The sequence below is a fragment of the Drosophila yakuba genome, chromosome 2L, assembly GCF_016746365.2.
Source record: "Drosophila yakuba strain Tai18E2 chromosome 2L, Prin_Dyak_Tai18E2_2.1, whole genome shotgun sequence".
Classification (NCBI taxonomy): Eukaryota; Metazoa; Arthropoda; class Insecta; order Diptera; family Drosophilidae; genus Drosophila; species Drosophila yakuba.
In genome coordinates this window covers 28825256-28851891 of record NC_052527.2, presented here as the reverse complement: position 1 = coordinate 28851891, position 26636 = coordinate 28825256, and the positions used below count along the sequence as shown (strand labels likewise).

The window sequence follows — 26636 nt, the reverse complement described above, 5'->3', positions numbered from 1 at the left end:
AATAACAGAAAGACCTCTTAATTATTATAACAGACAATTCGAATTCATAAAAGACGATTTTGACGACGTCCAGATAATAAAATATTTCCATAAAATCGGAATAAAAATCAGTTATAAAGAAATGACTGATACCCTTGCCAAAGATCTAATTAAAGAATACTTCTGCACTAAAAAAAGTTTTATTTACATTGATACGTCCGAGTATCTAACAAGAGAGAATGCTATAGTCGAGTTCCCCGACTATCTGATACCCGTTACTCAGCTGGTGGAAGTTCAATAGAGAAATTTCCATACTGACAGTTTTTAGCGGTTTGTGGGCGTTATAGTAGGCGTAGCAAAAAGTTTTTTGGCAAATCGATAGAAATCAACAAGACTAATACAAAAATAAAAAAATATCAGAACATTTTTCAAAAGTGTGGGCGTGGTAGTTTTGGGCGGTTTGTGGGCGTTAAAGTGGGCGTGGCAAAAAGTTTTTTGGCGAATCGATAAAAATTTTAGAAGACTAATGCAAAAATGGGAAAAAATTAAAACATTTTTTAAAAGTGTGGGCGTGGCAGTTTTGGGCGGTTTGTGGGCGTTAGAGTGGGCAACATGAATCGACAAACTTGCGGTGCGTCTATGTCTCTGGAGTATGCATGCTTAAGCTCAACTTTCTAGCTTTAATAGTTCCTGACGTTCATACGGACAGACAGACGGACGGACAGACGGACATGGCCAGATCGATACGGATATTGATCCTGATCAAGAATATATATACTTTTTATGGTCGGAAACGCTTTCTTCTGCCTGTTACTTACTTTTCAACGAATCTAGTATACCCTTTCACTCTACGAGTAACGGGTATAAAAACTGAATTACTGTCAGCTTACACCAAATATGACATGTCAACTGATTGCCAAAAATATGCATAGTCAAAATTTGTTAAGTTTGGCCACGTAATCGTTAATGATAGTTTGAAAAGTATATACATGATGCTATCAAATAATTCCCAACTTGTTCTGGTTTATTTTTCATTTGTGCGGGAAAGAGCATCCGCGACATAGTTTTCTTTGCCTGAAAGATATTTTATTTTATAATCGAATTCATTAAGTTTGATTTTCCACCTTTGTAATTTCATGTTCGGCTCTTTGATATTATTCAGCCATACCAATGGCTTGTGATCACTCATTATTTCAAATGGCCTGCCGAATAAGTATGACCTGAAATATTTTGTCGCCCAAACTATAGCTAACAATTCTTTTTCAATGGTAGCATAGTTGATTTCGTGTTCGTTCAGCGTTCTGCTGGCATAACAAACGGGCTTATGATTCTGTGAGAGCACTGCACCAATAGCTACATTACTCGCGTCAGTTGTTATAGAAAAAGGCGGGGTAGATTAATATCGGATCTGAACTTATCAAAACCTTTAGTCTTTCAAATGATTCGATGTAGTCTTTACATTTAATATCTATTACAGCACCTTTCTTTAGTTTGAGGGTCATGGGTTTAACTATCTTGGCAAAGCTAGGAATAAACTTGCGATAGAACCCACATAATCCCAAAAATGATTTTATCTGTTTAGGTGTCTTAGGTAACGGAAAATTTGTGATTGCAATGGGTTTGGTTTAATGCCATTTGTTGTGACAATATGTCCCAGGAATTCAGTTTCTTTTTTCATGAATTCACATTTGTCTAGCTGCAACTTCAAGTTGGCGTCTCTCAGTTTCTCAAAGACTTTCTTTAGAGATAAAATATGTTCCTCCAATGAAGTGGAGTAAACAATAATATCGTCCAAATAGACTAAACAATCTTTGTAAATCAAATCTTCCAAAAGATTATTCATACATCTCTGAAATGTAGCTGGAGCATTCTTTAGGCCAAAAGGCATACGTGTATATTCGTAATGCCCATGTTTAGTTGAAAAAGCTGTTTTTGCAATAGAATTTTCGTCCATCTTGATTTGGTGAAAACCTTTAGCTAGATCAATGGTGGTAAAATATTGGCATCAACCGAATTTATCCAATATCTCATCCATTCGAGGAATGGGAAATTTGTCATTAACAGTTATCTCGTTTAGATTCCTGTAATCAACTACCAACCTAAATTTTGGTTTCCCAGAGGCGTCTGCCTTCTTGGGGACCACCCAAATAGGAGAACAATAAGGGGACTTCGATTTGCGAACGATCCCTTGCTCTATCATTTCTTTGATTTGTTTGTTGACTTCTTGGTCAACACTTTGGGGGTACTTATAGGGTTTACGGTATACTGGATCCTCATGCTGAGTCTGGATGACATGTTTAATAGTACTGGTGAAGGTCAAATTTTCGCCTTCCTTGTACTGAATGTCTCTATATTCGTATAGAACTTTCTTTAAACATTCAATTTCCTCTACATTTAGATGTTCGAGTCTGTACTCGTTACATTCGCGTAACTCATTGTTGATCGCGAAGTTGATTATATCGTTATCAACGGACATGGGATCGAGATGTGTTACATCATTGTCCACTGTGTCACTAACAACTTTTGAAGTGAGGCATTTTGGTAATGCGGTCTCCTTCTTCTGTTGTTGATGCTTTGGTTAAAGGCACTTAGGTGCGGTCTTAACCTTTTGCATCTTTGGATTGATTTTCTCCACTGGAGCAGAATCATCCTTTTGCTGTGGGTCGAGGCATTTAGATGCGGTCTCGCCTTTCTTTTCTCCATACACAAACCTAAAGGTTTTTGAACCTAAAGTTACCGTCTCGTTATCATAATCTATCTTAGCTTTCGTATCCTCTAGATACTTTCGACCTAACAGGAAATCATAATTATCGGAAAATTTGTGGATATAGAATTTCTGAACAGACGGACATACTGAAGTGGGTTTCATTATTATGATTTTCTTTAATTTTATTGCTCCTTTAATGGTATACACTGTTAGATCTTCTTCTTTTTCTTCAAAATTAAAAAAAAATTTCCCTTATGATATTTATGGATGAACCTGTGTCGATCATTCCCTTGTAAATTTTGTTATGATAACCTATTCTTACATGGGGACTGGTACGTCCTCCTGTGTCACTTGAGTGTCCGAGGCAGTTTGATGAAAATTTACATCCATTCTGCTTTGGCCACTTAGCCTCTCTCGTTGTCTTTTTACCGGCATCTGACCGTTAGTATTATTTGAAGTTGAAGGTTGGAAATTAAGGGAATTGTTAAGAGGATTGTTTTGTTGGCCTTGTGCTAACTCCCTTCTAAACGTGTAATAATTTCTCCTTTGGGACGGTATGGGACGATTGGAGTACTGATTTTGATTTATTGTAGGTTGATTAGAATTTTGATGTTGCGTATTGTTATTCTGATTCGTTCCAGGATAATAATTGCTGTGATTGTAATTTCTATTATTGTAATATCTTTGATTATTGCTTTGACTATGATTTCCCCTGTTCCTGCGTCTGTTCCCTTCTGATCTATTAAAACGCTGCTTTTCTGGACTGGCGTCATAGAGGCCTAGCTCCATTGAAGCTTGTTTTAATTTATAAATAGTATCAATATCTTTGCGTGCCAATGACATATAAATTCTGTAACGAACTGTTTTTCTTATTTCGGCTCGCTACGAAATGCAACGGCTAGCTCAGAGATTTTGTTTGTTCGTCCCACCAAATTTATGATTTGTGTGATTGCCCGACCAAGAAGAAGACAGATTCTCAGATTTAACCACTTTTATTTATCGTCACTTGTTGACCAGGATTCGGTGATCCTCGCCGCTGGATGCACGTCGTTGCTCCCTCGTCGTCCTTCCGTCGTACGCCTGCGTCGCTGCCGACGGGGATCCGTACCGCGTCGCCTGGGGCTTAGGATGTTATGGTGAGGGTGTATCGTCCACGAGTTGAGCTAGCGCTCCCCTCCGAACCACCGTTGCGACCACTGACTCCACCGTCCCTTTCTGACTACGCTAGGTCCTCGCCGAAGGATAGCCTGCGGGCTCGACCGGGGCTTAGGATGTTATGGGGCAGGGTGTATCGTCCACGAGTTAAGCTAGCGCTTCCCTCCGAACCACCGTTGCGACCACTGACTCCACTGTCCCTTTCTGACCACGCTAGGTCCTTGTGTTCGCTCGTCCTTCGCTGATCTTCACGTGCGGCGATCCACTCTGGATGACCGCTTGACGCACTTGTGTTCCTGTCGTTTCACTGTCACTCGGTATCGACTCTTCGCGTACTTCTTCGCTTTCCGTATGGCTGTTGGGCCCTCGCGTACTTCTTCTTGACTGTCCCGAGCTGCGCCGGCGCCGTCCCTTATATCGGCTGCGGGAATCCCGTTATTTCCCGTTTTGCACACGGCTCGCTCGGGTACAAGGTCCAAACGTGTCCCGTTAGTTCACGGTGCGTCCTCTTTGTGCCTGTCCAAAGTCCGCACCGTTACCGTATGACCTCTACGCCCTTGGCGGGTTCGAGTCCAAGGTCCAGCGCGGTACCGTTAATTCACGGTCTCTCCGCTTTGCCGGGGTCCAAGGTCCATTATTTACCGTTCGACCTGACCGCCCTTGGCTCCTCTCGCATTCCAGCCGTCTTCGCTGTTGCTACGCCGATCTCCTACACCCGGATTTGTGGGGAGTTTTAAGACTCCTCACACCTCCCCCTTTCTTCGGAAGATTTCAAAAGAATGCTGCTTCCGGCGGTCCTCTGCTTCGGTGTCTCCTTGCATGGGCAACTTCCCCAATCACCTCTCGTCGACCCTGCGCCCTTTGTTCTCAGCCTGGCAGTCGCAGCTTATTAGACCCCGTCGTTCAGCGTCTTGACTTGGCATCTTGAACCTCCTTGCGCCTTCCTGATCGCAGCCTTACGTCTCAGCGTATTCGAGCATCTTGACGTGGCATCTTGATCCTCACCGTTCCATTCTCCTCACGTCGACCTGCGCCTCCTTGATCTCAGCCCGGCAGCCTCAGCCTAGTAGACCCTGTCGTTCGACGTCTCGACTCGGCATCTTGATCTTTGCGCCCTTCTCCAGCCTCCTGTATCTGTTGCCATCCGCTTCTCGTCACCAGCTCCGCATTTAAATTTGCCGCCTCTTCCTCGCTTCGCACCTCTGGCAACTCCACCGATACTCACCATGATCGACTTATCGATGTTGGCGACCGGCGTTGCCACCTCCGATTCCTACCGATATTGTCCCATCGCTGATTGCGCGATCGAGTTATCGATATTGGCGACCGGCGTTGCCACTTCCTGTTCCGATGTTCCGATGTCGTGCCGATTGCTGCCAATAGTGTGGCAGCGTGTTGAAAATCAATATAAAATCCAGTATTTTTGTTCCCTCTCGATCTCACTATCGATCGACCGCTATTATCGTAGCGCCCCCATCCCGATTTTCTCCAAGCACGTGGATTTCGGAGTTGCAGCTCAATGGAGGTAAGTTTACGGAATTTATTGTAAAAACCGCCATATTTACTCATCCTCTCTTTTTTTGTCTTAGCTCCTCCCACACGATATGATGGCCCTTGATGCTCCAGGGTTGCTGGCCCTGGACACAGGCGCCCTGGAGGCCCTTTGGCAGGGACCTCGATGATCGCCCCTCCATGCTCCGGGCGGCTGCCCCTGGACCCAAGCGCCTTGGAGGCCAACATGCCGTCTCCGCGCCTGCGGCAGCCCCGCGTCGATTTGCCGGCCCGCGTGCCTGGCCCCGCGTCCGATTGCTGGCCCGCGTGCCTGGCCCCGCGTCCGATTGCTGGCCCGCGTGCCTGCTGGCTGCTGCAGATGACTCGCACCTATTTTTTTATTGTGAGCAACAAAGTGCCCTTACCCTCCCCTGACCCACAACTCTCAGTCGTCGTTTTCGTTTTTTTCCTTTTTATTGGGGTACGTACACCCTGATATCGCCGCCGCGTCGCACCTTCAGGCGGAACCGCTGGCCGTCCAGCACGAACAGTTTCGCCCAGCGGTCCTTGTGCCGTCTGCCCGCCTGGGCCTCGGCCTCCTCGACCACCTTCGGTGGCCACTCCGCGCGCTCGACCTCTCGCCACAGCTTCTCACCCAGCGACTGCTGCCTGCGGAGGCAGGGTCGCTGCGGTGGAGGTCTCGCCTCGGGGCATGACTCCTGCCGCGCGAGTTTCGGTGGTGGCGGTGCGGGCCACACCCACGGACCCTTCTCCGGGTTCTCCTCTGCGTCCTCCATCCGTGCGCGAACTCGCGGGTCGCGCGCTCGTGTTTCCATTGGCCTCCACCCGACCGCGCCCACCTCCTCCCACACGCGGGCCTCCGGCGTGTCCTCCGGCGGTGCGGGCCATGTCCACGTCACCGTTTGCTGATGCCACCGGCGGCCGCCCATGCCGATCGTGCGCAGCGTCTGCGCGACGTGCGCCTGGTCCACATCCCAGGACTGCTGCCGCTCGCACCGGGGCCCCTCCTCATCCTGGGGTGGCGGCGTCGGCGTGCGCGGCGGCGGCGGCGTCGGTGGTGCTGGCGGCGGTGTTGGCGTGCGTGGTGGCGGTGGTGGCTGCGGCTGTGCCGGTGGCGGCGTCGGCGGCAACGGCGGCTGCGGTTGCGGCGTCGGTGGCTGCGGCATCCCGGGTGCTGCGGCTCCGGTGTCGGCGGCTGCGGCTGCTGCTGCTGCTGCTGCGTTGGTGGTGGCGGTGGCGGTGGCTGCGACGGCGGCGGTGGTGCCCGTGGCAACGGCGGCTGCCATGGTGGCGGTGGCTGCGACGTCGGCGGTGGTGACGGTGGCAACGGTGGCTGCGACTGCGCCGGTGGCGGCGGCTGTGACTGCGGCGTCGGTGGCTGCGGTACCCACAGCGCCTCCTCCTCCTTCTGCCATTCCGCCAGGCGTTTTTGCCACGCGGCCTTGGCGGCGGCTGCCTTCCGCTCCACCACCATCCGCTCGAACCGTCGCAGCGTGGCGTTCCGCGCGTCCGCGAACTCGCGCATCTCCCGCAGGTCCTCCGACGGCATCGCGTCTCCCAGCCTGATCCGCCCGTGGCCCTGCGTCGCCCGCCGCACGCTGCGGTAGGCCATCCTCGCCTTCGCGCTCCGGCCTCCTTCGTCCTCCTCCGAGGATACCACCGGGGTGACGGTCTCACCCCCGTCGTCCTCCTCGCTCTCTGAGGAGAGGGACACGCAATCCACGGGCTCCTCGTGATTCGCCTCCATCGTCTCGTCCTCCGACAGCTCCGTGTCGGGCACCTCCTCCGTGTCCTCCGGAACCGGGGATGGGGATCGCGACACCAGGGGTGACGCCAGAAGCTGGAGATAGGACTCAACGTCCGCCCTCCATGTCGCTCCGGGCTGTTCCCCAGTGCCGGTCTCCCTCACCTCCCGGTTGCTCTGCACGCTGCGTGTGGTCATCCTGCCGACTTGATTTCAAAAGACCGACTCTCGCTTTTTCCGCCGCGACGAAACCTCGGTTTTCGCTTTACTCCTTTCCGCCGTTATTCCGCGGGGCCTGTACCGGTAACGGGATTCTCCTCCGTGCACCTGCCTCCTACGGAATTCGCAATTGTGTGCGTTAGCCGTTAACGGTTTTCCGGCTGTGTACCCTCCCTGTCCCGCTCTCGCGCTCCAACGGGCCTTTTGTGTGTGTGTGTGTGTGAGTGATTAACTGCGACTTCCGACTTCTCGATACCCTGTATCGTCTTCCCCCCTTCTTCGCGAAAGGGTTTATTGTGGTGTGTCGCTCTCGTTATCCTCTGGCCCGCCGGCGCCCGCGCTTCCCGGCTTCAAATCGCTAACATGAGCCGTTTTTGTCTTCTTCGTTGTGGCGTGTTCCAAAATACAAATCACCGGCGACGTGAATTTCTTTATTTTGAACGGCCCGTCGAACTTCGGTGCCAGTTTTGCCGCGAAGCCCTCAGCTGCTTTTGATAGGTGGTGCTCCTTGGCCCACACAGTTTCGCCCACCTTGGGTTTCCACGGCCTCCTCCGGAGATTATAGTGGCGCGCCTGATCCTGCGCTGCCTTTTCCATGTTCCTCCGCACCAGTTCGAAGATCTCCTTCAGTTTTCCCGCGTTTTCCGCCGGCGTCTGTGGACATCTGCCCGTTCCGGCCGTCTGTTCGTCGAACAACGCATTCGGCAGCCTCGGTTCTCTTCCCTGCGTTATAAATGCCGGCGAGTATCCAGTGGTTTCTGCCACGCTCGTGTTCACCGCCAACTGCAGCTCTGGCCAGTTCTCGTCCCACGTCCTCTGATCGGCCCCCGTGAACTGCGCGATCATCGTCTTCACGGTCCTGTTGGCCCTTTCGGTCGGGTTTTCTTGTGGAGTGTATGGAGCCGTGAGCTGGTGTTTTACACCCAGCTCCTCCAAAAACCTCTTGAATGCCCTGCTCGTGAACTGGACTCCGTTGTCCGTGATCATGACCTTTGGCACTCCGTACCTGGCCACTATCCGCTCTCGCACGGCCTTTCGCAGCGTCTCGGTGGTCGCCCTGCGCATCGGAACGATCTCGGTCCACTTGGAGAACCTGTCCACCAGGACCAGCAGCATCGAATTGCCGTGCTTTGACCTCGGCAATGGGCCCACAAAGTCCGCACATACGGTGGCCCACGGTTCTTCCGGCACCTGTGTCAGCATTTTCCCAGCTGCTTGCAGTTGGTTGGGCTTGTATTTCATGCAGCTCTCGCAGTTCCTTACGTATTTCCTTACGTCTCGGTGCATTCCTGGCCAGTGGTACCTGGCTGCCACCCTCGCCATAGTCTTCCGACTTCCCAGGTGTCCCGCCGTCGGCATGTCGTGGTTCTCGGCCATGACGCGCTGTCTCTCCCCGGTTGGTACACACAGCTTCCATGACACCACATCCTCGTGTCCTGCCCGGTGCGGAATGTGCCTATACAATCGGCCGGCCTCTTCCAGGTAGTCCGGGTACTTTTGGGGCTCCTGCTTCATTTTCCTCCGCATCCCATCTATCCACTTGCACTCGTGCTGTTCGTCCGGTTGCCCTTCTTCCGTTATCCTGCGGCTCGTTTCCTGCAGCGGCTGCCTCGATAGGGCGTCCGCGACGATGTTCAGCTGGCCCTTTCTGTACGAAATCTCGAAGTCATATTGTTGGAGCTCCAATGCCCATCTCGCGATCCTTCCGGACGGACTCTCGATGCTGTTCAGCCACTTCAGGGCCATGTGATCCGTTATCACTTTGAAATGGTAGCCCTCCAGGTATGGTCTTAATTTTCTGACAGCCCACACTATTGCTAAACATTCCTTCTCTGTTGCAGAATAATTTTTCTCCGCTCCGTTCAGCGATCTGCTGGAGTAGGATATCACCCGCTCGCCTTGCTCGGAGTGCTGTGTGAGGATAGCGCCCAGCCCGTAGTCGCTGGCGTCCGTCTGTAGCACGAACGTCCGTGTGAAGTCGGGGCATGCCAGGATCGGGTCGGCGACCAACCTAGTTTGACGGCCTCAAATGCTTCTTGGTGGGCGTCCGTCCATTCCCATTTTGCTTGTTTCTTTAGGAGTGCGTTCAGTGGTTGTACCAACGTTGCAAAATCCGGTACAAAACGTCTGTACCACGACGCCACTCCTAGATACTGTCGCAGTTCCTTAACGTTTCCCGGGGGCTTTAGCTGAGCTATTGCCGCTACCTTCTCCGGATCCGTTCCGATGCCCTGATCCGTCACCCGGTGGCCCAGGTATTGTAGCTCCTTTCGAAAGAACTTACACTTATCTGCGTTAACTTTCAGGTTTGCCGCCCTCAGCCTCCGGAACACCTCCTTCAGGTTACGCATGTGCTCTTGTAGTGTCCGTCCGATCACAATTATGTCGTCCTGGTACGCAAATGCGTGTGGCATCATCTCTGGTCCTATCACCTGGTCCAACGCCCGCTGGAACGTTGCCGATGCGGAGTGCAGTCCGAACGGCATTACTTTCCATTGGAACAGGCCCTTTCCCGGCACCGTAAATGCCGTATATTGCCGACTTGCTTCTGCCAACGGAATCTGCCAGTACCCGTCCTTCAAATCCAGACTGCTTATGTATTTCGCCTCCCTTAGTTGATCCAGAATGTAGTTGATCATTGGCATCGGGTACGCATCCTTCACGGACTTTGCGTTTATTTGGCGGAAATCCACACACAAGCGCCACTGACCCGTCTTCTTTTTCACCATCACTATGGGAGAGCTGTACGGGCTCCTAGACGGCTCGATGCACCCCTTTTGCAGCAGCTCGTCGACCTTGGCGTTGATCTCCACCTGCATCTTCGGGTTCTTCGGGTAGTAGCGCTGCTTGACCGGTTGATCGTCTTTCATCGTGATTCTGTGCACCGCCACCGTTGACGTCCCTTGGACTCTTCCCAGATCTGCTAGCTCTGCCTTCAGGAAGCCGTCTATATCTTCCTCCGCAAAGTCGGTCGTCCTCTCCACTACTGCCACTGACAGCTTCTCGCGTGCATTGCTTCGCACCAGCTGTCCCGCCGGTATCGTTGCGCTCAGACCCGCGCATGCTATCCTGGCTCCAACTTTCGTTAGGAAATCCCATCCCAGTACTAGCGCGTCGATGATGTTGTGGAGGATTAGCAGTTGCATTCTTACGGTCCTTTCTCCCAGTCCTACGTCTACTTCGAGCAGCGATGTGACCTCCTCGAACCGTCCATCAGCCATCCGCACCTCTCTTCTCGTGGCTACGACCTCTCCTCCTGCCCGCAACCTGTCCGCCAACTCTTCGCTAATAAAGCTTGCTGTGGCTCCGGTGTCCATCGTGGCCTTAACTTCCATTCCGTTTATGAGCACTGTGGCGGACAGTTGTCTTTCTTCCGCCTTCAGCTTGCCCATTAATTTTGAGGGGCAGCACCTTGCGAACCCTGGTTGCCCCTCTGAGGCTGGGGTCGCGTGGCGTTTCCCGATCTTGGGCAGCATTCTGCGGTCTTCCGGCCGATTCGCCCGCACGACCAGCAAAATGTGATCGGTCGGTTCCGACACTCCCGCATCCAGTGCTCCTGGCTTCCGCACCTATGGCAGGCTTGCGCTGGGTTTAGCACAAACCCCCGCCGCGCCGGGTCTGGTCCTTGCCCGTTCGTCTCGTGCCTCGACGGTCCTGTGGGCTCCTCTTGGCACCTTCTGCACACCGTGTGCTGTTCCCTTCTTTGGAAATCCCCCTGGTGGCGGGCTCTTTGGGTCCGCTCTGATTCGAACCGCTCCCTCTGGGAGTCCAGTTCCTCGAATTCGTCGGCCAGGACCATCAGAGCATCCAGGTTTCGGCACTCGTATGGGCGGACAAACATCCGTAGAGCCGGAGTGCTGTTCTCCCTTATCCTCTCCAGGATCTCTTTGTGGGACATCCCCAAGGGCCGCATTAGGGTCTGCATGTCCACCATGTAATCTTTGAAGCATTCGCCATGCCGCTGCTTCCTCTGCCTGACCTGGTCTGCCAACTTCGTCATGAAGCCTCTGGGCAGGAAGAATTCCTGGAAGCTATGGATGAACTCTGCCCATGTCTCCCAGAACCTGTTATTGGCGATGAACCACTTTAGGGCCCTGCCCTTCAGCAGTTCCGGCATCGCTCGTGGGATCTGGTTGATATCCAGGCCGTACGTCATTGCTGACCACTCCACCTGTTCCAGGAACTCCAATGGCTTGTCGTGGCCGTCGTACCGGAAGCTCCACTCCCGCACCTGTTTCGCCACCTTTGCGTAATCCGGAGGGGCTACCCTTGCGATGTCTCGCCGATCGCGGCTGGGTTCCCGCCTCTCCCTTCTCTCGCGGCTGCTTTCCCGCCGTTCACTCCCGGTTTCCTGCCTTTCGGGTCTGCTCCCGCTGGCCTCCATCATGCTGTGGACATCGAGGCTCCCCACCAGGCCTTCCACACCGGTGACTTTGATCTCCGGGGCCGGTCTTCTTGCGTACTCCCTCTCCAACGCCTCGAGTATGGCGACTGTTTCGGGCTCGTCTGTGGTCTGCTGGATAAATTCGGACAGCGTCCTCCGCATATCCTCGACCAACCCTTCGAGCTTAATGCCTAGGGCGCTTGCTATTGCGGGAAAGTCATCCCTCTTCAGGCTGTATAGCCACGATTTCCCCATCTTCTCCTCTGTTCTTTTTGATCGGAACAATCACGGTTGGGCGCCAGATGTAACGAACTGTTTTTCTTATTTCGGCTCGCTACGAAATGCAACGGCTAGCTCAGAGATTTTGTTTGTTCGTCCCACCAAATTTATGATTTGTGTGATTGCCCGACCAAGAAGAAGACAGATTCTCAGATTTAACCACTTTTATTTATCGTCACTTGTTGACCAGGATTCGGTGATCCTCGCCGCTGGATGCACGTCGTTGCTCCCTCGTCGTCCTTCCGTCGTACGCCTGCGTCGCTGCCGACGGGGATCCGTACCGCGTCGCCTGGGGCTTAGGATGTTATGGTGCAGGGTGTATCGTCCACGAGTTGAGCTAGCGCTCCCCTCCGAACCACCGTTGCGACCACTGACTCCACCGTCCCTTTCTGACTACGCTAGGTCCTCGCCGAAGGATAGCCTGCGGGCTCGACCGGGGCTTAGGATGTTATGGGGCAGGGTGTATCGTCCACGAGTTAAGCTAGCGCTTCCCTCCGAACCACCGTTGCGACCACTGACTCCACTGTCCCTTTCTGACCACGCTAGGTCCTTGTGTTCGCTCGTCCTTCGCTGATCTTCACGTGCGGCGATCCACTCTGGATGACCGCTTGACGCACTTGTGTTCCTGTCGTTTCACTGTCACTCGGTATCGACTCTTCGCGTACTTCTTCGCTTTCCGTATGGCTGTTGGGCCCTCGCGTACTTCTTCTTGACTGTCCCGAGCTGCGCCGGCGCCGTCCCTTATATCGGCTGCGGGAATCCCGTTATTTCCCGTTTTGCACACGGCTCGCTCGGGTACAAGGTCCAAACGTGTCCCGTTAGTTCACGGTGCGTCCTCTTTGTGCCTGTCCAAAGTCCGCACCGTTACCGTATGACCTCTACGCCCTTGGCGGGTTCGAGTCCAAGGTCCAGCGCGGTACCGTTAATTCACGGTCTCTCCGCTTTGCCGGGGTCCAAGGTCCATTATTTACCGTTCGACCTGACCGCCCTTGGCTCCTCTCGCATTCCAGCCGTCTTCGCTGTTGCTACGCCGATCTCCTACACCCGGATTTGTGGGGAGTTTTAAGACTCCTCACAATTCTATCCGGCAGTTTTCGATCTATTACAGATTTAACAGTTCTTTTAACATTTCAGTGTAATTTGATTTATCTACAGGGTCGCTTTCTAATTCTAACTTGTCAAACATAATCCAATATTGTGATTCGAGCTTCTCGATGAACTTACAGATGCTTCCGGGGTATGATGTATCCTCCAGTTGTCTTATAAGTTTTATGTAGGGCCTGTGATCCTTGAATGCCATCGCCAGGACCGTCTTTGTATCCAGCCATGTGTTTACTCTTTCTTGGGTCACGACCTCCAATGCTGCATCCACTAGTAACCGTTTCACTGCTCCGTAGATAACGTGTGCTTTTCTGGCATCTTGGGTAGGGTATAAGTTGAGTAGCTGCTCGACCTGGTTAACAAACACAGACAGCTTGCCAGGTGTGCCATCGTAGTAGTTCAGTTCTTTAATTTGATTGAATAATTGATTTAGGTGGGTTTCCGAAAGTTGCGGAACTGCCATGGTGTATTTGTATAAGTATTTGGATACACGGTGTTTATTTAAATTCTTTGTTTTAAGTTACGGAATTAAAAATTTTAATTAATTTTGTTTCCGACCGCACGGGATTTTAAATCGTTTTGCAGATGTTACTGACCACACGGGATTTTTCTTGAATACTACTTTCACGTAGATTCTTTTGCGGATCTCAAAATAATTTTAGAATCACTGTTTTAATTCGCCGATCCTGGATAGCTAATTGTATAGCGTATCCTTCAATGGATCAGTACCGTACTAAAAGGACTCTTTATTTAACAGATCCTACCGACTGCGCCAATTAAATAATCGCAATACTCATATGTAAAAAAAATATAATTTTATTTTGCTGAATGATTACAATATTTTTAGTTGAGAAGAACACCGACCGATTATAATTAGGTCTCAAACTGAACTCTTATAATTACTCTGATTTGATTGACGTTCAAGCCTCGGTTTCGAGCTTTTCTAATATGGACTTTAGACTTTAGGGTTCTGATCAAATGAAGAGAGAAAGCTTTGGAGTTGCTGACTTTAATAGTCTTCGCATTTCTCTTGGATTCAAGTGCATTCGCTCTTGGATACAAGTGCTCTTAGATTCTTATAATTTTGTTTATTGAAATCTAATACTTCTGTTTTTCGAGATTGCGAGTCCGAGCTTTGAACGTGGGAACGCAACGATGATGCGAGGGCTTAAGCATAGATTGTTTAAATTAGACAACGGATGATTAGTCTACCAGTGGGTGACTTATCAGGTATCTGGTATCTGTTGGGTACATCCAGAGTTGTGTTGGGTGTGTGGGACTTATGGATATGTCACTATATACATATTTGTATATATCTAGAAAGCGATTAAAGTGTGGTAAGTTGGACGAAACATACACTCTGCGAGTAGAAGACTTCAAAAAAAACGAACATCTAGTCTTTCTATCTCCTATCCAAGTGCAAGGGACTTGCGTAGCTAGCTACCAAATCGTATTCTGATAGCGTTTCCTTTGTATCCTTGTATCGCTGTGTTAAGAAAGATTTGGTTAAAGCCGAAGCTACTTAATTCTGAAGTTTTTCCAGGTATGTACACAATATAGAGGCATGATTGTCCCTCCAGACGGGGAGATGGAGTCCTTATTAGGTCTACCGTCATGTAACATGAGGTTTTTTTTTTGACGACTCCCGTAACGTTGAATTCCCATGCTTTAAGCAGTCATTTTCTAATAGCTCTGTTGAATTCTCAGAATATATAAATAAAATAGACTGTCCGATAGGGAGCAAATGTTAGTTATATTTAATTTTAATATACCTGGCACTATGTGGTCCCCAGAAGAAAAAACTAATATCCCTAGCCCTATAGCACAACCTGACGGCTTACTCGACTTATCGTTGGCGAAAGTTAATTAGATTCGCAACTCTCTGGGTCGATTATTGGATCTATGTCTTGTGACAAGACCATATCCTCATACTTTTGAGGTGACAATCGAAATAGGAACTGTAAAAAAAGAGAATTCAGAGAAGTCGACCAAACGAATTCATTGTTTTCGCAAGGCAAACTTTCTGAGGCTAACTAATTTTATATTTGGCTTTAATTGGTCCGATCTTTATTCTTGCAACATAATGGCGGATACCATAAATATTTTGTATACCGCAATTAAATAATTTTTTAACTCTTGTGTTTCGGTGTACTATCCATCAATCTCAAACAAACCTCCTTGGTTTACACACCTAAGAAATGTTAAGTCCAGACTTTATACAAAATACCGGTTCTCAGTATGCTCAGTATTACAAGAACTATTTAAGCCGTTGTAAATTCCACTTCGCGCAGGATCCAAAACAGTTTTATAATTTCATTAATACTAAACCACTTCTTACCCTTCCTCGCTATTTCATAAAAATCCTTCGATCAACATTCTGAACAGCCATATTCTTTTTCAATTCAGTTCATTTGTTTCAGAATTCAATTTAGTTAACTTGCTTCACAAGAGTTAAAACTCTGCGAACTCAAATAAAAATTGTGGGAGGAGGGCCTGCCTGTTGCCAGTTACGCAAAAAGTCAACACGCAGTAACGGCAGTGCCGAGAAGTTGCAGAAAGAGAGTTTTGAGAAACAGATCTGGTAGAAAGAGAGTTTGGAGTAAAGACGGTTTGAAGAAGAAAACATGGCGAGCGAGAGTAAGACGGCACGAACTGGAGCAGGACAGCAAGACAACAGTAAGCGTCGACGTGCCAGGGTAAGGAGAACAAAGGTATTAGCTGGACTTTGGACCGTGGACTTTGGATCCGGAGACTGCAGACAAGAAGAAAAAATCGTTATAAGCAGGCCGAAAGCTCGATAGTCAAGGAGAACGAGGATACAAGTAAACAACGCAAAGCAAAGAAGTCAGCAAGGGAGCAACAGCCGTGATAGTCAGCAAGGAACAAGATCGCTACGTCGACACGTTCGGGACAAGGAAAGTCTCCAAACTGAGACCGTGAGTCCGCATACGACGGCGATCCTCCGCTCAAGCGTCGGGCACCCGTCGGGCGAGACAGCAGAACGAAGCCGCTGAGCAGACCGATTAGATCCGTCCGCACCAGCTAGAGGAAAGGGTTAGGTTGGAACATTCGTCTTTCACTGGTCATCTTGCTACAGGGACTGCAGCGTAAACCGGGCGATTGCGAGGAGCGTCGTTAGGAACTGAACAGGCGTCTGGCAGGACCGGCCGGGACAGAGCAAGGGACAGGAAGTTGCGGCTAGCAAGGCGTTCGCCTTGAGAGCACAGCAATGGTCCGGGAACGATCACGCTCCCCTAAGCCCATAGCCCTCCTTTTGGGCTTTTGCCGCTGCATATTGTGTTTCTGATGGTCCAACTTTTACCATAGCCTTGACTCAATATTCTGCCGCTAGAACACTAAGTGCCATCATTTTATTGCACAGCCAAAATGTCAGCCAAGCTAATCAGGTTTTATTACCTGATGGCATCTGTTTTGGAAGAAGACACCATTTGTGTCCATACTATGTTTACTTCGAACCACTGTAAACAGGAACATAATCGAAACTGCAAGCGAGCATTTAAATGTACCGCAAGAGCGCACTCTTCACGCTTAGAACTTTGGATTTATGTGGGAGACCGAGAGAGCGGAGGATCAGTGCAGTTAATGTTCATAAAAAGAGTAAGCAAAACAAAAACAAAAAAATACAAAGAAACTCAAAAGGTTTAATAAATGTTTATAATTGTGCACTATTTAAAAAAGTTTTAATCACGAAACGAAGTATTTTTTGTGTATACAAAGAAAATGTAAACAAAATTTATTTTAACCAACTGCTGGTATTGACAGAAACTAATTCGGAGCGCAGAAAGAAATGGATTGTTCAAAGCGAAGTCAAAAGACGATCTAACTGCAATTGACTAAACTTTAGTTGGACCGCAAAGTTCATTAGTCAGACAGGGTTTATGAATCGGGGCAGAAAACAGCGAGAACAAAAAAGATTGCATTTAGTTGATTTAGAGATGCTGTTGCTAAATGTTAAAAATTATGGTATTGCCTGAAATTTAAGTGGTACCGTCTCTCGGCATTTAAGGCTAGAAATAAGGCACAAGGCCATATACGAAAAGTTTACAGGTAAAACTATGAAAAAATCCAACAGGACTCTTTCCAATTACCCCAAGATCATGCTGCTTACAATCAACATATCCATTCTAACCCCATAACTCCCCAACCGCACAGACTATACTAAACACCCACACACACTATTGTAAACACTCACACACATATTAATGTCTAAGTACAAAATGTAATCAAAGATATCATATTCCAAAGTCTAGACTCTGTGGCGCGCCAACGTCCCCTAAACATTCGATCACTTGGCGAGCCAACTGAAATAACAAAAACAACCGCCCACTATCGTAATACAATTAACTCTTTTTATCCGCAAAAGAACTACGTACAATCGGTGGTTGACACACAATAGCCAAACCTACTGCATACGAATAATAAATGTTTAAAAACAAAACGAAAATGAACTACGTAGAATCGGTGGTTGACACACAATAGTCAAACCTATTGCATACGATCAATAAAAGTGTGAAAACAAAAAACCAAGAACCAAAAACCAAAAACTCAGCTAAAACATAAATCGATCATGGCAACCGAACAAGTCCAACTGTTATCGGAACTCCATCTTAATCAAGCCCTAAGTCAAATTAGGCAAATACCAACATTCAGTGGTAACACCCAAGAGCTCAATGCTTTAATCCGAGGGATCGAATTCATACTTCGACTTTACCCAACAACCGACAACAGACAAAGACATGTATTCTTCAGCGCGATTGAGGTGCAACTTGCTGGAGATGCCCAATGAGTTTCCCAGTTATCCGGAGCAACATTGTGGCCAACCCTTATGAACGCGCTCATCAGCGAAAACAAAACCCAAACACTATGTGAAAAACTACTCCGTCGTTTCTAGAACACACCCTTCAGCGGAAGTATCCGTAAGTTCGTCGAAGAGCTAGAAATTAAATCATTCACAATATCGAATAAACTTATGTTAAAAAATAATATCCATAATACGGTATTATACACAAATGCATTAAATAATACAATCAAAGATGTTATCATGAGAAAATTGTCCGATATGTTATTTATGACCCTTGCCAGACATGACATTACGACAGTATCTAAACTTAAACAAAAAGCACAACAAGAAGGTGTATGCGAAATAACCTTCAATGACCGAACAAAACCCCATAATAACTCTAGCCCTAACACAACCCAACCCCAACCTCATAAGAATAAAGGAAACTATCAAAATTCTATCTTCTAATCTAATCTTCTAATCTAATCAAGACTACCGATGAGTGTCCCAAGTCTTCTAAATCTAAGGAAAACCCTCTTATTACCCCTAACATAGAAGAAGCCCTTCTAGTAACATCCTCTAACTACGCCTTAGACGACGAGTTAGGAGAATCTAACGTATTCAGATTAGAACATCTAAATACTGAAGAAGGGGAACCACTTTCCCACGTCTTGCTTGAATACAGTACAAGGAAGGTGAAAATTTGACTTTTGCAATTACGATTAAACATTCTATTCATACAAAACACGAAGACCCTATTTATAAAAAACCATATGAGTACCCCCAAGTTTTTGCTCAAGAAGTCAACAGGCAAATTAATGAAATGATAGAACTAAGTCCCCCTATTGTTCATGAAATTGGATCGTCTCAAAGAAAAGCTATGCTTCTGGTAAACCAAAATTTCGATTAGTCATAGACTATCGTAGTCTCAATGAGATAACCATTGACGACAAATTCCCTATTCCCGTAATGGATAATATATTATACAAGCTTGGACGCTGTCAATACTTCACAACCATTGATCTAGCTAAAGGTTTCCATCAAATTCAAATGGACCAACCATCAATACCTAAAACAGCATTTTCAACAAAACATGGACATTATGAATATACTCGTCGTATGCCCTTTGGTCTGAAAAATGCACCAGCAACATTTCAACGCTGCATGAACAATCTTTTAGAAGACTTCATTTGTAAAGATTTTTTAGTTTACTTGAATGATATTATCATTTATTCCTTCATTGGAGGAACACATAATGACATTAAAAAAGGTGTTTGATAAATTACGATCAGCTAATCTAAAATTGCAACTTGATAAATGTGAGTTTCTGAAGAAAGAAACCGAATTTCTCGGTCACATTATAACAACAGACGGTATAAAACCAAACCCTAACAAAATAAATGCAATTGTTAATTTCCCTATTCCTAAAAACACAAAAGGAATAAAATCTGTCCTTGGATTATGCGGATTTTACCGTAAATTCATTCCCAATTTTTCAAAAATAGCAAAACCTATGACTCTCAAACTAAAAAAGGGAGCAGTAATTAACACACATGATAATGATTATATGTCCGCTTTCGAAAAACTAAAAGTACTCATCGCGTCCGATCCAATCCTAATATATCCCAACTTCGAGAAGAAACAGATGCGAGTAATATAGCCTAGGTGCTGTATTATCCCAAGAACATAAAAACATCTGCTATGCAAGCAGAACTTTAAATGAACATGAACTTAACTATTCGGCCTTAGAAAAAGAGCTATTAGCTATAGTATGGGTAACAAAATATTTCAGGTCCTAGCTATTCGGTAGAAAGTTCGACGGTTAAGTAACATGAAAGACCCCAATATGAAACTACAGAGATGGAAGATAAAACTTAACGAAAACGATTATAAGATTCAATATCTACCCGGTAAAGAAAACCACGTCGCTGACGCTCTATCTAGAGCCCAAATACAAGAAAACTTCCTAGGAGAAGATGACCCAGTTTCCGTTTCCACAGCAGCTACTGTGAATAGTGCACCAGAAGACAACCAAAGTCACATCTCAATAACAGAAAGACCTCTTAATTATTATAAAAGACAATTCGAATTCATAAAAGACGATTTTGACGACGTCCAGATAATAAAATATTTCCATAAAATCGGAATAAAAATCAGTTATAAAGAAATGACTGATACCCTTGCCAAAGATCTAATTAAAGAATACTTCTGCACTAAAAAAAGTTTTATTTACATTGATACGTCCGAGTATCTAACAAGAGAGAATGCTATAGTCGAGTTCCCCGACTATCTGATACCCGTTACTCAGCTGGTGGAAGTTCAATAGAGAAATTTCCATACTGACAGTTTTTAGCGGTTTGTGGGCGTTATAGTAGGCGTAGCAAAAAGTTTTTTGGCAAATCGATAGAAATCAACAAGACTAATACAAAAATAAAAAAATATCAGAACATTTTTCAAAAGTGTGGGCGTGGTAGTTTTGGGCGGTTTGTGGGCGTTAAAGTGGGCGTCGCAAAAAGTTTTTTGGCGAATCGATAAAAATTTACAAGACTAATGCAAAAATGGAAAAAAATTAAAACATTTTTTAAAAGTGTGGGCGTGGCAGTTTTGGGCGGTTTGTGGGCGTTAGAGTGGGCAACATGAATCGACAAACTTGCGGTGCGTCTATGTCTCTGGAGTATGCATGCTTAAGCTCAACTTTCTAGCTTTAATAGTTCCTGACGTTCATACGGACAGACAGACGGACGGACAGACGGACATGGCCAGATCGATACGGATATTGATCCTGATCAAGAATATATATACTTTTTATGGTCGGAAACGCTTTCTTCTGCCTGTTACTTACTTTTCAACGAATCTAGTATACCCTTTCACTCTACGAGTAACGGGTATAAAAACTGAATTACTGTCAGCTTACACCAAATATGACATGTCAACTGATTGCCAAAAATATGCATAGTCAAAATTTGTTAAGTTTGGCCACGTAATCGTTAATGATAGTTTGAAAAGTATATACATGATGCTATCAAATAATTCCCAACTTGTTCTGGTTTATTTTTCATTATATGTACTCTCTACCAGCCCATAAAGTAGAGAATGTAATGGCTTCTAAGAACGTTGATGCAGGCGACGGAGATTCAGGAGCTGCGCGGATATAAAATCTGCATTCAGGACGCCGTGAGCCAGGACCAAACCAAGCCAGGTTAGTAGTTTAAGGAATGAACTTTTTTTTATACTAAATGTGTTCATTGAATAATCAAGAATTAAAGTCCATCGACATTTAATATTAAAACAAGAGAGAACGCTTTTGTCGAGTTTACCGACTATCTGATACCCGTTACTCAGCTAGTGGAAGTACGAAGGAGAGTCTTCCACACTGACAGTTTTTGGTGGTTTGTGGGCGTTCGAGTGGGCGTGGCAAAAAATTTTTTGGCAATCGATAGAAATCTACAAGACTAATGCATAGATGAAAAAATATCAAAACATTTTTCAAAAGTGTGAACGTGGCAGCTTTTGGCGCTTTGTGGGCGTTAGAGTGGGCGTGGCAACATGATTCAACAAACTTGCGCTGCGTCTATGTCTTTGGAGTTTGTATGATTAATCTCAACTTTCTAGCTTTTGTAGTTCCTGAGATCTCGACGTTCATACGGACAGACAAACAGACGGACATGGCCATATCGACTCTGCTATTGATCCTGATCAGAATATATACACTTTATATGGTCGGAAACGCTTCCTTCTGTTTGTTACATACTTTTCAACGAATCTAGTATACTCTTTTACTCTACGAGTTACGTATAATAATTAGAATAATTAGATGTGTGTAACTTATGCTCTTTCAGTACCACAATTTTGTCGTCGTTAAGGTTTTTAGTTTCTAAATGCCGTTTGGTAGGCTCGTGCAGGGTCAAGTAGTACTTTACATGTGTTTCCAAAATCGTTGAATAAAGGCTTTTAGCTAAGTCCACCTGTCCGCTTGCTTTCGGGCATCTCCAGGTGGCATAGTGCGGTTAGCTCAAGTCCAGGAATGGGCAGGTGTCAGAAGATCCAATAGATCGTTTAAAGACTGGGATTAAGGCCTTGGTAGTTAAATCAATCTCTGCTTCGATGGGAAGCGCCTTAGTAGTTAGTTAGGCATACAAAAATAGCGAATGCATTAAATGTCATACACAAACTTTCGGTAGCCATGCTGTTGAATCACACTTCGCTTGGCGAATGAGAATGGGGAACGATACAAAATAAGAATGTATAGATCGTCGTTTACGATCATCGTTTTGCGATCATAAAATCATAGTTATCTCCAACTTCAATAATCCGTATCGAAGAAAAAAATAAGTTTTGGTTTATAATTGAAAAGTCAATTACTGTTAGTATAATGTTTATTAATTCAAAACAAATATGTTACCGTTTAGTGGTCATACAAAACTATACCTAAGTGACGTTGAGTAGATAGGAACGAATAGAATTACACACCTACGATGAATAATTAGAGGGGAAAAACTGGATGTCTTGTTTCCAAACAGTCACAAAATGTACTATATTTCCCATATAGCTCGCGAATAATGGCCGCGTCAAGAACTACTCTTTTCAATGCACTTTTGACTCTCAAACCGCCCATAACTGCCACTCCCACAAATTTCGAAGTGTTTTGATACTTTTCATTTTTTAATTAGTCTTGTAAATTCCTACCGATGCGCAAAAAAAAACTTTTTTCACACCCAAAAGCCGCCTAAAGCTACCTTGCCCACATTTCTTAATAATGTTTTGATATTTTTAAATTGTTTGGTAAGTCTGCAGCTGTGTAGCGGGGCCAAGTCTGATAGTCGGGGACCTCGACTATAGCATTCTCTCTGGTTTTACCCGTTACTCGTAGAGTTAAAGGGTATACTAGATTCGTTGAAAAGTATAAAACAGGCAGAAGTAAGCGTTATAAAGTGTATATATTCTTGATCAGGATCAATATCCGAGTCGATCTGGCCATGTCCGTCTGTCCGTCCGTCCGTCTGTCCATCTGTCTGTCCGTCCGTATGAACGACGAAATCTCAGGAACTACAAAAGCTAGAAAGTTGAGATTAAGCACACAGACTCCAAAAACATAGACGCAGCGAAAGTTTTTCGATTCATGTTGCCACGTCCACTTTAACGAAACCGCCTAAAACTGCCACGCCCACACTTTTAAAATAGGTGTTGTTATTTTTTAATTTTTGTATTAGTCTTGTAAATTTCTATCGATTTCCCGAAACACTTTTTGCCACGCCCACTCTAACGCCCACAAACCGCCCAAAGCTGCCACGTTCACACTTTTGAAAAATGTTTTAATATTTTTTCATTTTTGTTTTGGCCTTCTAAATTTCTATCGATTTGGAAAAACACTTTTTGCCACGCCCACTCTAACGCCCACAAACCCCCAAAAACTGTCAGTGCTGAAAACTTTCTCCCGCACTTCCATTAGCTGAGTAACGGTTATCAGATAGTCGGGGAACCCGACTATAGCGTTCTCTCTTTTATTTTTAATTGAATTTTATTGAGACTTGTCCAGAAACCTCCTGAAACTTTCGTGGTGTATACATAAAAAGGTAGCTGGAGAATTAAATTTGTAGAAACGCATAGGCAACGAATGTTTATTGGTTATTAACCTTTGGTTATCCCAAACCAAATCCCGAAATCATCTAAAGGAACGAATATTCTCGCTTTCTACAGCGATAGTGCTTACTTACATGAAGAAATAAGTGAGTAAAAGGTACTTACCCTAATAAATATATAGCAGTGACGATGCCAGCTACTACAAAGCTTATAACAAGCAATGAAAAGATTATACTTCGCCAATTGTGACCTTCATCCAAATCGAAATCATGATCTTTTTGCTTTGGATCTTGCACCTGCAAAGTTTCATCTGGTGGTAGTCTCCAAGAACCGCCTCCTCCACCACGATCTGATGCCATATTAGTGTGCATTTCTTCAATAATGCTCAATATTTATGATTTATTTATGTAGCCGCGATGACTATTGCATATTTGCCACAGATTCAGAAATTGAGATAGCTTAAAAAATAAATACATCAAATTAGAATAATATTATAGTTTAATTCCAGAAAAATAGGCATATTCTCATCGCCTTTTTATCAAGCCAGGGATGAAATAAAAAAAAAATCAAAATAAAAATATTTATGTCTTTGGTTAGACTCGACTTGGCTAAAATCGTTAATACCATTATACTCTAACGAGGTAAGTTGAGGTGAGGTGCCACTTTCAACTCCAAATTTTTAGATACGAAAGTGGTGATACGATTATTTTAATTTAAATCTGTATTGAAAGTATTTTGGAATTAACGCTAAAATTGCAAACATTGAGCGCAGAGATAAAAAATTGTTTTGCTTAATTTTACCCCTTACTTGCAGAGTAAAAGTGTATACTAGATTCTATGAATTGTATGTAACAAATAGAAAAAAGCGTTTCCGACCATATAAAGTATGTATATTCTTGATCAGGATCAATAGCCGAGTCGATCTGGCCATGTCCGTCTGTCTGTCCGTCCGTCTGTCCGTCCGTCTGTCCGTCCGTCTGTCCGTCCGTCTGTCCGTCCGTCTGTCCGTCCGTCTGTCCGTCCGTCTGTCCGTCCGTATGAACGTCGAGATCTCGGGAACTACAACAGCTAGAAAGTTGAGATTAAGCACACAGACTCCAGACACATAGACGCAGCGCGAGTTTGTCGAATCATGCTGCCACGCCCACTCTAACGCCCACAAACCGCCCAAAACTGCCACGCCCACAATTTTGAAAAATTTTATTATATTTTTTCATTTTTGTATTGGTCTTGTAAATTTCTATTTGCCAAAAAACTTTTTGCCACGCCCACTCTAACGCCCACAAACCGCCCAAAGCTGCCATTATGAGACGAACTGGCTGACAATTAGTGCAACTTTTTTACGACCTTGTCGCTTCCAGTGCTTTTGGCTGGGAATAACCACACAAACTTGGTAAATGCATTTACGGCTGCAAAGATAAACCGATAGTGCTTAGAAGTGGCATCGATTGGTCCGAGATGATCAACATGAAGAGTATGCAGTGGCTTTTCTCCCTTGTCAACACAAAACGACTTGAGCGCGTTGAGAACTGCTGGGACAAAGACATCTTTCTGCTGAGCTTCTTCATTTGAACTGAGATCTCCGACGCTACTACGAAAACTTCCAGCGGATAGCCACTCAGACTGTCGACGTGTTTTATTTTATCTCCTGCACGATGCTCAATTTGCAATAAGAAATTTTCAAGATTCAGAATCCATTCAGATACTTCTCTAGGTACATCCTTCTTCTTCTTCGCCGTCTGAGAAAACGCTGCCCAATCGGTGAGCAACTTGAACTTGACTCCCAGTAGGTAATAGCGGAACTTCTTGACAGATAAATACACAGCTTTAACTTCTAGAATACAACTGTGGCGCTTTACATCTGCTGTTGAAGTTTTCTTGCTCCAATATGCAACTAGATATAGTTTGTCTTCGAATCTTTGCATTAATATGTTGCCAAACCCATTCATAGAAGCATCAGTATGTAGTTCGGTTTGTTGCTTCCCTGTTATACAACTGCAGGACAGGTTCATTCGACACTATATCCTTTACCTGGTTCATTGCGCTCATTGGTTCGGCTTCAAATATAAACTCCGTGTCTTTCTGTAACAAGTTTGTCAGCGGTGGGGCTATTACTGCATACCCTCCTACAAATTTTCTAAAAAATCCTGTCTTTAATGTTCTGGGGTCGGGAAATCTTCTGAACAGCCAGTTTTTTTCCTTTCCTGGCCAGATTTGGCCGTCCTCCAAAATCGGATCCTCTTTTCCAATAAAGAACATTTTTTCCACTGTATGCGCCATACATATTTAGCTGCTGTCTCCAGGACTTTTTTTAACTTGAATATGCACTCCTCGTTTGTTTTAGCGAATATGATTATATCGTCGACGAAAATCTGCATGACATCTTCTTGTATCAAGTTTTAAAAAATGGCATTGACAAAACGGTTACACACGGCAGGTAAGTTGCAATATCTAAACGGTGCTTTGCAGAACTCAAATAAACCCTCTTTGGTGTTAAATGCAGTGTAGCGACGACTAGACTGTTTTCGAGATCCATGATAGTGAATACTTTTGCACATTGCAGCTTTTCCAGGACTTCATCAATTAAGGGTACAGGGAAACTGTCTCTAAGTACCATCCTGTTCACCTGACGGAAATCAATAAAAATTCTGTTTGTTCCGCGTTCCTTCTTTTCTATGACCATTTGACTTGCGAAACTTGACGTTGACTTGTAAAGGACACTCGATTGGAGATTCAGCTGCCTTGTAATTGTCGACCAACAGACGAATTATCGGCTTCAACTGTTCAGAAACGCTTAAGTTATTTTCGGTCTCGACAATATTGTATATACTTAGCTCATTATGTCCCGCGCTGTCTGGTCGCGCTGACAGCTTGTTGAAAGTGAACCCCTTCTCGTCCAATGTGACACGAAACTTGGATCGAAGTCAAAACCAAGCAGGGCGTCATCTTCAATATTATTATCCGAAACAACAAAAAATTTTTGTTTTACCCCAACTCTATCGACGTACACGGCTCCTAGGCTTCGCAGTACAGTGAAACGTTTTTCTAGTTTCACGTCAGTCAATTTCTTAAAAACTGAGTTGCAAACGATTGACACATTCGCTCCATTGTCCACCAGACCATTTATTTCAACTCCGTTCACGTTTATCGCTTTATGTCGTTTTGAAGACTGAAC

At 45.7% G+C, this 26636-nt stretch overlaps 2 protein-coding genes across 6 annotated transcripts in view; one reads left to right on the top strand and one right to left on the bottom strand.

Moving 5' to 3' along the window:
- Window positions 1–26636, bottom strand: part of LOC120320432 (dipeptidyl aminopeptidase-like protein 6) — a 410598-nt gene that overhangs the window by 313068 nt on the left and 70894 nt on the right. For all 5 annotated transcript variants that reach the window (XM_039371276.1, XM_039371273.2, XM_043206775.1 and 2 more), the window contains exon 2: window positions 23627–23919. In XM_039371276.1, coding sequence (XP_039227210.1) covers window positions 23627–23832 — 206 coding nt within the window. In that variant the 5' untranslated portion in view covers window positions 23833–23919. The remainder of the gene's footprint in view (window positions 1–23626; window positions 23920–26636) is intronic.
- Window positions 5335–5784, top strand: LOC120320743. The gene is made up of 2 exons (XM_039371278.1): window positions 5335–5366; window positions 5431–5784. The coding sequence occupies exon 2, from the start codon at window positions 5459–5461 to the stop codon at window positions 5765–5767; it is 309 nt and encodes a 102-aa protein (XP_039227212.1). The 5' UTR covers window positions 5335–5366; window positions 5431–5458; the 3' UTR covers window positions 5768–5784.

Coding starts and splice junctions, on each gene's coding strand:
- LOC120320743 (XM_039371278.1), top strand. CDS start 5,459: ATGCTCCAGGGTTGCTGGCCCTGGACACAGGCGCCCTGGAGGCCCTTT.